The following is a 16,000-nucleotide window of genomic DNA, read 5'->3' as shown; positions in this document are numbered from 1 at the left end:
TGGTTAACTCCCCTGGACCTGTGAGTCACTTCACATACTGTCCTTCATTGCCCCATCTTGTACCTCTCTGGCGCCTGCTCCCTCTGCTTCAGCGCCAGTGGCTTCTTTCAAGTCATAACACTCACTTCTGCCACAGGATCTGTGCTCCTGAACCTGGGGATTTAATTAAGAACAAAGAAAAAGAGTATTTTGCAGGGTTTGGAGTGAGGGAATGAAATGCTTCCTGGTAGCATTTCAGACAACAGATAAATCCCTAATGCTGACTTGCCTGGAGCTGCAGATGGAAGTTTCTACTGTTTTCTTTCCCTCCTCACAGCTAGGGTGAGCTCCAACATGACCCCATGAACAGATGAGCAAAAGCACCAAAGCCAGACAGCAGTATGGTCTTGAGAGTGTCCACTCATCCTTCTAGCATTGAAACTCTCTTATCTTAAGAAATGCGTAACTCGGTGCTAAGCTTGGAAAATGCCTTGACACAGCCTGGGGCCTACATTACAGAAAACAAATCTCTTTCCTTCATCAGAGTTACTCAATAGCAAGGCACAGTATTTCCGCTCTTGTGGGTAGGAATTAGGCAAATCAGTCTTAAACTCAGGACCAGTTTACGCTTTAGCAGAAGGCCAGTAATGCTAAAATACGGAAGCTTAATCTCCTGTGTCAGTGGATATTGGGCCTGGATGTAGGGAGCTCCTTAAGAGATTTTATAAGTTGGAAGAAAAATACATACACACCATAATTACACATATGCCATTACAATAAGAAAAATCCAAAGTGACGCTTGAAGCATTTAAGGAGACTTTAATGTTAATTATGTTTAATTTTTAGAGAAAAAAGAGGCTCACACATGTAAGTAAGGAATAAGCAAAAATTTTTATGGTCAACAGAAATTTCTTAAATACACCATTCTCTTCTAAGGGCAACCGTGCTGTTTTCCCAAGTGTCCATCAGAGGTCTCTCTTTTGTCCCACTTCTTCTTATACCCAGTTTCTCAGTAAGACTTTTGCCTCGTTCCCTTGCATATGCCCCAGTGATGGAGATGATCTGATTAGGTCTATTAGTAGGACTAAGTTCAAGATTCTATAGAAGAAATAAAGAAAATTGGCTCCCATTTCCCTTTTGGTACCCTAACCATCTTGTGTTTCCATTGCTTTGCAATTGCAGAGAAAGCCTTCAGGGAGGGGGTTATCATGTGCCCTTGGGATTCACACTCCTGGCACCGCAGGTATGCCCATGGCACCAGCAGGTAAGCAGGAAAGAGCTCTTGCACATTGATTAACCCCCTTCAGAGACACAGCTACATGTGTGTCAAGGTTGATGCTCTGCTTCATGTTTCATAGTAAGCATCCATCCAGAGGGCTGCAGATTTCTTCAAGGCCCTGTGGGAGAGGTAAACAAAATCATCAGTAGGTGAGACTTTAATGTAAGAGGAGCTGCTCCATGGAACATGTGCACTTTTGCTTGGTTCAAGGCAATGTTTTCATTTTCAGCTATATCTGAAAGACGTCTTTTCTGTTGTCCAGTGGAGGGAGTCAAAGATACTGCATTGATTTTTAGCAGATGAATTCACCTTTTCTTTAAGGGGGAGGTTGAGTTTTTCTTTCATTTTATTCTCTTTTGTGTCCCAAACCATTAACTATCCTCTTCTCTAGCATAAAAAAAAAAAAAAAAAAACTTCTCTGAGTCACTCTATAAGATAGTGCATATACCTCTCTACCAACTCATCCTGTTTTCTACCCACCATCATGCTTTATAATGTGAAAGATGTTTTTCTAGGCTCTGGGGATACAGCAGTGAGTAGGAGAGACATGAGACCGACCTACATGGAGTTCCTGGTTTGGTTTGGGAGACATATATATATCTAGATATACATATACACATGTGTATATGTATATCTAGATATATATATGTCTCCGTATATGTATATATATATATATTTTATTATAATTTATTGTCAAATTTGTTATCATACAATCTGTAAAATGTGCTCTTGGTTTTTGGGGTAGTTTCCTGTGGTTCATTGCTTACATTTAACACCCAGGGTTCATCCCAACAAGTGCCCTCCTCAATGCCCATCACCCATTTTCCCCTCTGGGGAGACATTTGTTAAATAATTTATTACCCACAATGTTATTTAATCATGATTGTGATAAAGGTAAAGTGAAGAGAAGCAGGTGCTGCAAGAGCAGGTGACAGATTGAGTCCTGGGGTCAAGGGAAGACCAAGATGAGGAAAAGGCATTTATGAATCTTGGGGAGGGGATGGAAATTGACAAGGTGATGTGAGGGGAGGGGACAGACTGGAAGAACATTCTAGGCAAAAGCCAAGGGGCAAAGGACAGAAAATGGCAAGGGGCAGGAAGTTCTGTAGCAACTGAAGAGAGGTTAGGTCTCTGGAGGACAGAAAAGGAAGATGGGAGCGGTGGAGAGTCTGAAGCTGGAGCGACACCCAGGGACAGATCAGGCCAGATCTGATCTTGTTGGCATCATTCAAGACACTGGTATTTTTTTTCCTAATTCTAAAAGAAAGAGAAACTTATTAAACCCAGATCATGGGCTGTTAATGTTCTCTAGGGGGCTGTGAATGCACCACGATGAGCACAGATTTTCAGTTCCTGCAGGCTTCTCTGCTCTTGGTCGGTTCCCCTACCCCCCAACCCACACACTTATGTCCCTGGACCCTGTAGGCATCTAAGTTTGCAACTCTGGGCCAGATGATTTGAAAGTCCCTCCCCGCACGTAAATGCTAAACCATGTCAAGGTTCTGTGGGGGATTCAGAGACAACACACAGTCCTGGTTTTAAGAAGCTTGAGATTTAGTAGGGTAGTGAGACATTTTCACTAAGAAGTATCTCGAAGGCAGTAGGTAAATGGTAAGAATTATTTATTATCATTGCATTGTTGATGTTTCCTGAAGGGTCTCATGTCCATGCTGGACATACAGATGCCCCTTAACAAAGAGTTGTTGGGTAAATGATTCACAAGCCAGTGAATAGTCTGGGGACTAGCAGTGAGAGGGAAATGAGAGCTGTGAGCTGAGAGACTCTGTAATTACCTGACAATATCTCCAAATGCTTCCAACATGGGCTTATTCACATACTGTAATCCATGCTTCGCACACAGTGACCTCACCAGGGGTGCCACCTTGTGATAATTATGGCGTGGCATTGTGGGAAACAGACTAGGGAAACAGAAACAGGAGATATAAAACTTAGATCAAAAGAAGAAGTTTTTGTTCCCCTATTACTAGATAAAACTCTATTAGCAATGTAGACATTGTACAATACTTCTCTAGGAAGCTCAAGTACTCTTGCCAAAGCATTCTAATCTTATCTCTTAACCCTCTGCATGCCCTGTGGGTGGCTAATGTTTGGGAAGACCAAAGAGACTTACCTCTATAAAATATATTTATTCTGAGACAGGTGAAATGAAAGTATGGGGTTTTCTACCATTTTGAATTACCTGGAGAGCTGGAGATAACTTCCCCAACCCCAGTTCTGTCTCTGTCTCTTTCTGTATATACATATATCTCCTGCACAATGAATAGGTGAATATTAGTAAGTTTTCATCAAGGCATATAGGGAAAAGTTCTAGGAGAAAAGTAAGACGAGAGATGGGTTTTATCCAAGGCTTTCGCTAATTAGCCAGATGAACTTCTTGGGTTTTAACCTTCTCTTTGATGAAATATGAATAATAATCTTTCTTGTTTTGCTGAGATTTTAAAGGACTAATGAGAGGAAGGATAAGAAAATCCCATGAGTAGGTATAAGATCTTTTTCCTTCTCTGCCTATCATAGATTTGGCTTAGATGAAATGAATGTGGAAAGTCTCTTCCTTGAATATTCTGGAGAGATTGACTTTCAAAGTATTGTCATTTCCTCTTTCTTTGGTGCCTATCTAACTGCCTATTGGTAAAGTATTTCCAGATCTCACTTGGAAATTGCAGTAGGAACTGGATTTCATTGTTGACTATTTTAAACCTCAGCTCCAAAGATGTAGATACAGATTAATATTCAAATTAAATCTTAATTAAGTTTCAACACAACTTGGATACACAGATGTCATGATTTTTCTTGGGTTTTGCCAACAAACCACATGTAAAAAACCAATCACGAATTCCTAAGTCCTTAGGAATCCAGAAACTGAGTCTTTGGTATTTTTTCAAGATCTTCCTCCATTTACTCACAATTGTTACACCTCCTTTCTTTCTTCCTTTCCTTACCATTGATGTTAATAGAATTGAGAGAATTCGGATTCATTTTTTCCATCAGAAGTCCCGAGTCTAAGGCTTGCTCTGGACTGTATGGGGGGGGGGGGGGTGGGGTGGGGACTGTTATAAGTGACAGCCTTTGCCTTTTATCATGAACTGTTTCCATCACTTACTGGTGCTCGATCTGAAAGTTCAGGTGCCCAGTGAACCAGTCATTGAAAATGGACTGTTCAACATTACAGGTGGTCAAGACCTGCAAAGAAAAAGGTTACATTAGATGTAAGTAAGCCCAAGTGTCAAAGGAGATGTTTATTTATTCCCCAGGTGCCCGGGTGGTTCAGTCGTTAAGCATCTGGCTTTGGCTCAGGTCATGCTCTCACAGTTCATGAGTTGGAATCCCACATTGTGTGAGCTTGAGCCCCACTTCGGGTGAGCATGAGTTCCACTTGAGTGACCCCCGTTTCTCTCTCTCTTTCTCTCCCCCTCTCTCTCCTTCTCTTTCTCTCTCTCTGTCTCTCTCCCTCTGCCCCTCCTGGGATTCTGTCTCTTTCTGCCCCTCACTCACTTGTGACCTCTCTCTCTTTCAAAAAAAATATGTATATTCCCTTAATAAGCTAATTGTTCAACAAGTTCCTATTTTGTGTAAGAAACTAAGAGGGATATAAAAGATACACAGTGCCAGGTCTCAAGGAAATTATAATTTAAAAAGGTGCTAAGATATTTTGCTAAGAAGTTTATACAAAGCAACAAATATAAAGAAGTATGTAGGATTTGAAGGGGCTAAGTCACCATCAGCCCTTGGATACAGAAGGCTAAAGTGTCATAAATGAGGACTCTGGCAGATGGGAAGTGGGATTATAGGATTTTGGTAGAGATTGTTGGGGTTAGAATACCATTTACATAGAGTACATATGAAGGACTTCTAAATGGGAAGTCAGGCATTCAATTGTTCCAGCCACAGATTCTGAGCATACAAGTACATTTCAGTTTAAGCAGTTTCCTTTACAATCTAATGTATTTTATTTTATGAACTTAAAACCATTATCCTGAGAAGGAGTTCATGGGCTTCTCAAGACTTTCAAAATTAAGAACCCTTATGAATATCATTTTGTTCAGTGCCTTTTTTTTTTTATTATTATGAAATTTATTGTCAAATTGGTTTCCATACAACATCCAGTGCTCATCCCAACAGGTGCCCTCCTCAATACCCATCACCCCCCCTCCCCTCCCTCCCATCCCCCATCAACCCTCAGTTCTCAGTTTTTAGGAGTCTCTTATGTTTTGGCTCCCTCCCTCTCTAACCATTTTTTTTTCTTCCTCTCCCCCATGGTCTTCTGTTAAGTTTCTCAGGATCCACATAGGAGTGGAAACATATGGAATCTGTCCTTCTCTGTATGACTTATTTCACTTAGCATAACACTCTCCAGTTCCACCCACGTTGCTGCAAAAGGCCATATTTCATTCTTTCTCATTGCCACGTAGTATTCCATTGTGTATATAAACCACAATTTCTTTATCCATTTGTCAGTTGATGGACATTTATGCTCTTTCCACAATTTGGCTCTTGTTGAGAGGGCTGCTGTAAACATTGGGGTACAAGTGCCCCTATGCATCAGTACTCCTGTATCCCTTGGGTAAATTCCTAGCAGTGCTACTGCTGGGTCACAGGATAGACCTTAATTTTTTGAGGAACCTCCACACTGTTTTCCAGAGCGGCTGCACCAGTTTGCCTTCCCACCAACAGTGCTGGAGGGTTCCCGTTTCTCCACATCCTCTCCAGCACCTACAGTCTCCTGTTTTGTTCATTTTAGCCACTCTGACTGGCGTGAGGTGATATCTGAGTGTGGTTTTGATTTGTATTTCCCTGATGAGGCATGACATTGAGCGTCTTTTCATATGCCTGTTGGCCATCCAGATGTCTCTTTTCTCACTGGGTCTCTGTCTGGTTTAGGAATGAAAGTAATGCTGACTTCATAGAATGAGTCTGGAAGTTCTCCTTCCCTTTCTATTTTTTGGAATAGCTTGAGAAGGATAGGTATTATCTCTGCTTTAAATGTCTGGTAGAATTCCCCAGGGAAACCATCTGGTCCTGGACTCTTATTTGTTGGGAGATTTTTGATAACTGATTCAATTTCTTTGCTGGTTATGGGTCTGCTCAAGCTTTCTATTTCTTCCTGTTTGAGTTTGGAAGTGTGTGGGTGTTTAGGAATTTGTCTGTTTCTTCCAGGTTGTCCAGTTTGTTGGCATATAATTTTTCATAGTATTCCCTGATAGTTGCTTGTATTTCTGAGGGATTGGTTGTAATAATTCCATTTTCATTCATGATTTTATCTATTTGGGTCATCTACCTTTTCTTTTTGAGAAGCCTGGCTAGAGGTTTGTCAATTTTGTTTATTTTTTCAAAAAACCAACTCTTGGTTTCGTTGATCTGCTCTACAGTTTTTTTAGATTCTATGTTGTTTATTTCTGCTCTGATCTTTATTATTTCTCTTCTTCTTCTGGATTTGGGGTGTCTTTGCTGTTCTGCTTCTGTTTCCTTTAGGTGTGCTGTTAGACTTTATATTTGGGATTTTTATCGTTCCTTGAGATAGGCCTGGATTGCAATGTATTTTCCTCTCAGGACTGCCTTCGCTGCAGCCCAAAGCGTTTGGATTGTTGTATTTTCATTTTTGTTTGTTTCCATATATTTTTAAATTTCTTCTTTAATTGCCTGGTTGACCCATTCATTCTTTAGTAGGGTGTTCTTTAGCCTCCATGCTTTTGGAGGTTTTCCAGACTTTTTCTTGTGGTTGATTTCAAGCTTCATCGCATTGTGGTCTGAAAGTATGCATGGTATGATCTCAATTCTTGTATACTTATGAAGGGCTGTTTTGTGACCCAGTATGTGATCTATCTTGGAGAATGTTCCATGTGCACTCGAGAAGAAAGTATATTCTGTTGCTTTGGGATGCAGAGTTCTAAATATATCTATCAAGTCTGTCTGATCCAGTGTATCATTCAAGGTCCTTGTTTCTTTATTGATCCTGTGTCTACATGATCTATCCAATGTTGTAAGTGGAGTGTTAAAGACCCTGCAATTACCACATTCTTATCAATAAGGTTGCTTATGTTTGTGAATAATTGTTTTATATATTTGGGGGCTCCCATATTCAGCGCATAGACATTCATAATTGTTAGCTCTTCCTGATGGATAGACCCTGTAATTATTATATAATGCCCTTCTTCATCTCCTGTTACAGCCTTTAATTTGAAGTCTAGTTTGTCTGATATAAGTATGGCTACTCCAGCTTTCTTTTGACTTCCAGTAGCATGATAAATAGTTCTCCATCCCTTCACTTTCAATCTGAAGGTGTCCTTAGGTCTAAACTGAGTCTCTTGTAGACAGCAAATAGATGGGTCTTGTTTTTTTATCCACTCTGATACCCTATGTCTTTTGGTTGGAGCATTTAGTCCATTTACATTCAGTGTTATTATTGAAAGATATGGGTTTAGAGTCATTGTGATGTCTGTAGGTTTCATGCTTGCAATGATGTCTCTGGTACTTTGTCTCACAGGATCCCCCTTAAGATCTCTTGTAGGGCTGGTTTAGTGGTGATGAATTCCTTCAGTTTTTGTTTGTTTGGGAAGACCTTTATCTTTCCTTCTGTTCTAAATGACAGACTTGCTGGATAAAGGATTCTCAGCTGCATATTTTTTTTTGCTCATCACATTGAAGATTTCCTGCCATTCCTTTCTGGCCTGCCAAGTCTCAGTGGACAGATCCGTCACGAGTCTTATCGGTCTCCCTTTATATGTTAGAGCCTGTTTATCCCTAGCTGCTTTCAGAATTCTCTCTTTATCCTTGTATTTTGCCAGTTTCACTATGATATGTTGTGCAGAAGATCAATTCAAGTTATGTCTGCAGGAAGTTCTCTGTGCCTCTTGGATTTCAATGCCTTTTTCCTTCCTCAGATCAGGGAAGTTCTCAGCTATGATTTCTTCCAGTACACCTTCAGCACCTTTCCCTTTCTCTTCCTCCTCTGGAATCCCAATTATACGTACATTATTTCGTTTAATTACGTCACTTAGTTCTCTATGTCTCTTCTCATACTCTTGGATTTTTTTATTTCTCTTTTTCTCAGCTTCTTCTTTTTCCATAATTTTATCTTCCAATTCACCTATTCTCTCCTCTGCCTCTTCAATCTGATCTGTGGTCGCCACCATTTTATTTTGCAGCTCATTTATTGCATTTTTTAGCTCCTCCTGACTGTTTCTTAGTCCCTTGATCTCTGTAGTAATAGATTCTCTGCTGTCCTCTATACTTTTTTCAGGCCCAGCGATTAATTTTATGACTATTATTTTAAATTCATTTTCTGTTATATTGCTGAAATTGTTTTTGATCAGTTCGTTAGCTGTCGCTACTTCCTGGAGTTTCTTTTGAGGAGAATTCTTCCGTTTCATAATTTTGAATAGTCCCTGGAGTGGCAGGGAACTGCAGAGCTCTTCCTCTATTCTGTCTGGAGTAACTTGCATTGGTGGGCAGGGCTGCAGTCAGACCTGATGTTTGCCCCCAGCCCACCGCTGGGGCCACAGTCAGACTGGTGTGTACCTTATCTTCCCCTCTCCCAGGGGCAGGACTCACTATGGAGTGGTGTGGCCTCTGTCTGGGCTACTTGCACACTGTCAGGCTTGTGGTACTGCTTTGATGGGATCTGGTGTCTTAGCTGGGGTGGATCTGCAAGGTGCACAGGGGCGGGAGGGGAAGACTCAGCTCGCTTTACCTTTGGTGGTCCGCTGTGGGAAGGGCCCTGTGGCACCAGGAGGGAGGCAGACCTGTTGGAGGCATGGATCTGTAGAAGCACAGCGTTGGGTGTTTGCGTGGTGCAAGCAAGTTACGTGAGGGGAACTGGTTCCCTTTGGGATTTTGGCTGGGGGATGGGTGAGGGAGACGGCACTTCCCAGTGCCTTTGTTCCCCGCCAAGCTGAGCTCTGTCCTCCAGGGCTCAACAACTCTCCCTCCCGCTTTCCACTCTCCGAGCAGAGCTGTTAACTTATAACATTCCAGATGTTAAGTCCCACTGGCTGTCCGAATACACTCTGTCCAGCCCCGCTGCTTTTGCAAGCCATACTCGGGGGCTCTGCTTAGCTGGTGGGCTGCCCCTCCACCCTGGCTCCCTCCTGCCAGTCCGTGTAGTGCTCACCATCTCTCCGCCCTTCTTACTCTCTTCCGTGGGCCTCTTGTCTATGCTTGGCTCTGGAGAGTCCGTTCTGCTAGTCTTCTGGTGGTTATCAGGGTAAATTAAGCAGATGTGGGTGGAATCTAAGTGATCAGCAGGACGCGGTGAGCCCAGCATCCTCCTACACCACCATCTTCCTCAGCAATCTATTCAATGTCTTTTTAATGTTTAATTCCAGTTGGGGTTGTTGCCATTTTGAATGTTATTTTCGCGGTTGTTTTATGTCAATGTTTCTCAAAGTGTATTTTGGAGCACCTTAGGGTTCTCTAAGATCCTTTCAGGGGATCTGCAATTCAAACTATTTCTAAGACAGCATTCGCCTTTTTAATTTCCAATCTCTCATGCTTGTACACTGGATTTTTTTCCAGAGGCTTCTAAACATGGGATGGCATCATCAGTCTGATGTTTAACATGTATTGGTTTTATTCTTGTTATTTTAGAGTTAATTAATAAATAGGTGTTTTAAAATTCTCAGTTTTAATTTCAAATATAGTAAATATAAATGGATATAACTTACATAGACAAAACCTCTTTGAGGTTCTCAATAACTCTTAAGAGCATAAGGTGGTTTGTGACCAAAAAGTTTGAGAACCAATACTCTATGCCCTAAGGGAAGGTCCACTGAATTTGGGAATGAGTTTGGAAAAAGAAGTGGTGTAATGACTGGATTTTCCAGTTAATCATGGCATGGCCACTGGAAGGCTTAGGAAGCAGGGGTATTCAGTACTGATCATAACTCTGCTAATCCTTAATAGCATGTTCATAGAGCATACAATATCTTCTCTCTGGGGCTTTCTAGCTATACAATGAAATGGGGTGAATTTCAGGGTCCTTCTAGGTGTAAACTTAAATGTAATTCTAGGAGCTCAGGTTCACTTGAAAGGTTGTGTTCTGTAGGGGACAGGTCAGCAAACATTTCTTATAATGTGATTCTCTCTGATAGTTACTCAGTTTTACTTTTGTAGCATGAAAGCAATCATAGATAATATGTAAATATAAAAGCATGACTGTTTCCAATAATATTTAATTTACAAGAACAAGCAGTGGGCTGGATTTGGCTCTTGGACAATAATTTACTGATTCTTAAATATAAAAAATATTTATTTATTAATTTTGGGAAGGGGGAAGAGAGAGAGAAAGAGAGAGCGAGCGAGCAGGGGAGGGGCATAGAGAGAGGGAGAGAGAGAGTCTTGAGTCCAATGGGGGCTTGATCTCATGAACCATGAGATCATGAACTGAGTCGAAACCAAGAATCATGTGTTCAACTGACTGAGCCACCCAGGAGCCCCTTTACTGACCCTTTAGAGCAAAGCCTCTAAAATCAGACTGCCTAGGTTTAAAACCTGATTTATACCACTTATTAACTGTGATGTCATACAAGTTACTCAACTTCTTCATGCCTTAATTTTATCATCTGTAAAGTGGTAATAATCATAGCATCTGTGTTATGTAGTTATATGCAAAGCAGGGGACAGTACCTGCCTGCTAGCAAGCATTATGTAAGTATAAATTATTATTATCTGAGGTAGCCAGACTCTAAATCAGTATAGTCTGCAGGATCTTCCCCCCAGAAACTCCACCATTACCTGAGCGCTGAGCCAGTCCCGGTTCTCCTCTTTGCTCATTCTCATTGGTATGTGGCTCATCTGGGTAACATATGTTACCCAGGGACTTTCAAGAAACCTTTCAGAGAATAAAAGGAGAAAGTGATGACTTCTTGGGGTGTTTCAGTTCCCAACACTGGGCTGGCACAGCTGCTGGAAGACCTGGCTGAGCAATTGAGGAAATGGAAGGGAATCAAAGATTCCAATAAAATGGTGGTCATTTGTTTTCCTCTTTGGAGGCCCTTTATATGTAGAGATGACACAGTAGACTTTTGGTCACATAACCAATCTTGCAGCCTTTTGGAAGCAGTGACCCCCAAGTTTGTTGCAGCATTTCTGCAAGGATCAAAATATACCTAGAGCATATGCAAAGTGATAGACAGCCTCAGCTTTGCCATCAGATAGAACTTGGCTCAAGTTCTGGTGTGGCACTGCCATTGGCCCTTACTTGCTCTATAACTTTGATAAATGATTTAATCTCTCTGAGATTAATGAAGATGATGCTACCTACATTACAGGGAGGTGCAAGGATTAAGTAATAAATAATGTAAGGTAAATAAAGTAAGATAATGCAGGTAAATCCTTTATAAAAGTGCATGATGCATAGTAGCTGTCAATATCCTTGCTATTATGTAGGGTTTAGAATCATAGTGTGAAAGAATGGGAGAGGAATAAATTGGAAGTTGAAGACAGCTATTTAGTTGAGGGCATTTTGGTTTGGGGAATATCTGTAGCCATAAAATAACATTAAAACTTCTTGTCTTTCCATTATTTTTAGCAAGGATTATGGTATCCAGTCAGATTATAATCTAAAGAATTTGGGGATCAGACGGAATTCTGCAACTTGGAATTAAGCATATGGGAATAAAAGGACAAGACTGGGCAAGTTCTTTTTTCCAAAGAACTCTTCTTATTGAACTATTTCAACTTTAAAAAAAAAGTATTTTTGTGAAATGTCTCAGTTACAGAAAGGGCATGGTATCCCAACCTTCTGCTAATCAAAAATATCTCAGATAAGGGAGGTAAGAGGATCATCTAGGTTACAGGAATAAAAGAAATATTCTTGTTTCTTACTTGACCAAATATATGAGTAATATGGTTCCAAAGATTCCATAGAAAGGGCCAAATGTGATGAAATGGCGGATGTAAAAGCTGCTGACCCAGGCAATGTCCTGCGGAGAAAAGTGATTGACAGTTAAATGCTCTGGACACAATTTCATTTCCCCTTCACTGGTCTAGGGCCCTTTCATGAATTGGCTAAATCTTATGCCTTATTATTCAAGGAAGCTACATCTGGAAGGGGCCAAGCATTTTCATGCCCCCTTTTCTACCAGATCTAGCTTCAGATGATAAATCAAATTACTCACCTCCCAATATCTTTGGAAGCACATCACTTTCATGGATTCCAGATTGAAATATACAGGCATGAGGAGGGGGAGCCCAACTGAAAAAGAACACAAAAAAGACGGACAGTAAATGAGTAGAATGTGATCCCAATGCAAATAAGCAGGAGTCTATCTCCTTAACATGCTACTCCTGGAATGTTGCCCCTGAGAAGGGATGCAAAGTGGAGATCCACAACCACATCTTGGATTCCACGGGGCTCTTTGGGTCTCTGAGGTTGAACCAGGTTTTGGTTCAAGCTCTCCGGACACTAAGGAAGTGAAGGTTTTGAAGATTTGTGTCATTCTTATGGAGGCAACCCAGAAGAGCTTCTGCTATGAATTTTCAAGCTTTCTCAAGGTCCATGGAATCTGTCAGTCCATCACAATCCTTAGGATTGGGCCCTGTCACAATATGTCAGGGTGGCAGAAACACAGGAGCTGTACTCACTTACTGACCAGATGGTTATTTACCTGCTTCTTCTCCAGGACCAGGGAGGTTGCCTAGAGCACAAAGGAGTGTGTTGGAGTCCGTCTGAGTTTTGACAACTCTGCCCTTGACCAGACTTTAGTTGCATCCTCTTTCTCTGCTATGTCCAACGTTGGCCTCCAGACTCTCAAACTCTACATATTCTTAGCACAAATGATTTTGTTTATCCCTCACACTAAGATGCTTGAACAAATGTGAGCATAGTTTCTAACAGCTTAAGGCCATGCCTCTGGAATAACCCCGGCCTCCTTGCAGTTTTGCCTGAGAAAGTTTAACGTTGCCAAATGAATTAACTGTTTGTTCAAGCCAAAACTGACTAGAGACTTCAGATCTCCCTTTTTTTAGACTATTTCTGTTAGAAAACTTACAATTGTAAAATTCTTTCTCTGTCTTTGAGACGGATCTTCGACAACCCAGAAATGTCTTTCTCAAGGATCTGGGAGTCATTCTTTTCATTTTTTTTTCATGCTTATTTATTTTTGAGAGAAAGAGGGACAGAGTGGGAGCGAGGGAGGGGCAGAGAGAGAGGGAGACACAGAATCCAAAGCAGGCTCCAGGCTTCAAGCTGTCAGCACAGAGCCCGATGTGATCACAAACTCACAAACTCACAAACTGTGAGATCATGACCTGACCAAAGTTGGCCGTTTAACCGACTGAGCCACCTGGGAACCCCTGGGAGTCATTCCTTTGAATGAAATAATCCAGGATGGGGCCTCAGTCTCTCTGTATGGGGGGTGGGAACCTAACTTTCATAAGCACCAGGCAGCAGACACAGATGGCTTAATCACACTGACCAACTCTCCCTCCCACCAAGGTCTCTTGGAAATTTCTTTTTTTTTTTTTTTTTTTTTTATTTTTATTTTTTTTAAATTTTTTTTTTTTTTTCAACGTTTTTTATTTATTTTTGGGACAGAGAGAGACAGAGCATGAATGGGGGAGGGGCAGAGAGAGAGGGAGACACAGAATCGGAAACAGGCTCCAGGCTCCGAGCCATCAGCCCAGAGCCTGACGCGGGGCTCGAACTCACAGACCGCGAGATCGTGACCTGGCTGAAGTCGGACGCTTAACCGACTGCGCCACCCAGGCGCCCCAACTTGGAAATTTCTTTAACACACCCAGTGTTTAAAAGGTCTCCCACCTTTTGGTTCAGCAGAATTGAGCTGAGTTTATACTGAAACCTTTTCCCTTACTATGGAAACCCGAATATAATCTGTCTTGTCACTTTTAAAAAAATTTCCAGTTCTGTTTCTCTTTGACAGTTTGAGCATGATTTACTTGTACCTGAGATGCTAAGTTGGCATTTGAAGGAAAAAGACATAATGAAACAGCTTCAAAAGGCAGAGATTTGTGAAGTGGGCTTTGTGTAGTGAATCCACAGCATTCGTTCATTCCTCATTAGCTAAGGACATATTGCAGCACTACAGACAGGGTAGAAAGTTCAGAAAAGCAATTCCAACAGCTTTTATTATGTGAACACACTGCTGGTTAGCCTGGAGATCAGCTACCTTTCAAAATGGGGCACTGATGTCTTCATTCCTCTTTTTGGTCATGCAGAAAAAGAGAGGGTGACTTTCATAGAATGAGGTTGCAGAATTCTAGCAGTGGAAAGGACAGCAGTGGGAATTCACCCCCTTACCTCAAAAATAAGCCCACAGGCCATCCTGGTCAAGCATGTTACAAATGACTACTGGTGCCCAACATTTGAGCAAATCAGATAAACTGCAACCCCATAACTGTTGGCATTTGGGGCTAATTTCTTTTTTTTTAAATATATGTATTTATTTAATTAAGTTAATTAATTAATTAATTAATTTACTTTGTGTAATGGAATGTAATTTTTACTTTGTGAATGGAGTGTAATTTTTAAAATATAATTTATTGTCAAGATGGTTTCCATACAACACCCAGTGCTATTCCCAACAAGTGCCCTCCTCAGTGCCCATCACCCATTTCCCCTCTCCTCCACCCCCCATCAATCCTCAGTTTGTTCCCTGTCTCTTATGGTTTGCCTCCTTCACTCTCTGTTTGTAACTAATTTTTCCCCTTCCCCTCCCCCATGGTCTTCTGTTAAGTTTCTCAGGATCTACATAAGAGTGAAACCATATGGTATCTGTCTTTCTCTGTATGGCTTATTTCACTTAGCATCACACTCTCCAGTTCCATCCACGTTGCTACAAAGGGCCATATTTCGTTCTTTCTCATTGCCATGTAGTACTCCATTGTGTATATAAACCACAATTTCTTTATCCATTTATCAGTTGATGGACATTTGGGCTCTTTCCGTAATTTGGCTATTGTTGAGAGTGCAGGGCCAGATAATTTCTTGTTAGGGGCTGTCTTGTGCATTGTAGGGTGTTTAACAGAACCACTGGCTCCCTGGGTGCCAGTATCATCTTTCCCTTCCACTGTGTTGTCCTAACAGGGCAGTATTGTTTCTGGTTGAGAGCTACTGATCTATAGGAAATGTTTGGGAACTTCTGATTTTGTCTTATGTCTCAAACTGTAAGCATATGTCTTAGGTGGGCATATTTTGGAATTCCATGAAAACATTTTTTTGAGCTGTCATGAATTTGATTTTGGTTAAGAGGAAAGCATTTTTGCTTATGATATTTTTCAAATCTTTTTTTAAAATTTATTTATTTACTTTTGAGAGAGAGAGAGTGAGAGAGAGAGAGAGAGAGACAGAGAGAGAGAGCACAAGCAGGGGAGGGGCAGAGAGAGAGGGAGACACAGAAGTAGGCTCCAGGCTCAGAGTTGTCAGCACAGAGCTGGATGTGGGGCTCAAACTCACAAACTGTGAGATCATGACCTGAGCTGAAGTCGGATGCTTAACTGACTAAGCCACTCATTGATAGATTGCTATTTATCAATATCAGAATTATGTAGCTACCCTATTTTCTTTCAGCTTGAACCCACATTCAGACCTATTTATACATATTCATACATACATATGACTTTCACTACATTGGGTGCAACTATCATAAAAGATTTCCAGTGACTTGTGTTTATAAAGTGGGAGTTTAAACATTTGCAGGTTTACTGAAATTCAGAAGTTGACTAGAAATACCACTGTACTCTTCAGGTAGAAACTGAACAGTGTTC

At 41.1% G+C, this 16,000-nt stretch overlaps 1 protein-coding gene across 1 annotated transcript in view; it reads right to left on the bottom strand.

Moving 5' to 3' along the window:
• Nucleotides 1–778: 778 nt before the first annotated feature.
• Nucleotides 779–16,000, bottom strand: part of LOC131487856 (fatty acid desaturase 2-like protein FADS2B) — a 38,390-nt gene continuing 23,168 nt past the window's right edge. The window contains exons 7-12 of the mRNA XM_058689004.1: nucleotides 12,394–12,470; nucleotides 12,101–12,198; nucleotides 11,009–11,105; nucleotides 4,380–4,459; nucleotides 3,052–3,177; nucleotides 779–1,376 (exon numbers count right to left, since the gene is read on the bottom strand). Coding sequence (XP_058544987.1) covers nucleotides 1,325–1,376; nucleotides 3,052–3,177; nucleotides 4,380–4,459; nucleotides 11,009–11,105; nucleotides 12,101–12,198; nucleotides 12,394–12,470 — 530 coding nt within the window. The 3' untranslated portion in view covers nucleotides 779–1,324. The remainder of the gene's footprint in view (nucleotides 1,377–3,051; nucleotides 3,178–4,379; nucleotides 4,460–11,008; nucleotides 11,106–12,100; nucleotides 12,199–12,393; nucleotides 12,471–16,000) is intronic.

The sequence above is a fragment of the Neofelis nebulosa genome, chromosome 10 (genome assembly GCF_028018385.1).
Source record: "Neofelis nebulosa isolate mNeoNeb1 chromosome 10, mNeoNeb1.pri, whole genome shotgun sequence".
Taxonomy (NCBI): Eukaryota; Metazoa; Chordata; class Mammalia; order Carnivora; family Felidae; genus Neofelis; species Neofelis nebulosa.
The sequence above is the reverse complement of the archived record's forward strand: the minus strand, read 5'-3'. Positions and strand labels throughout refer to the sequence as shown.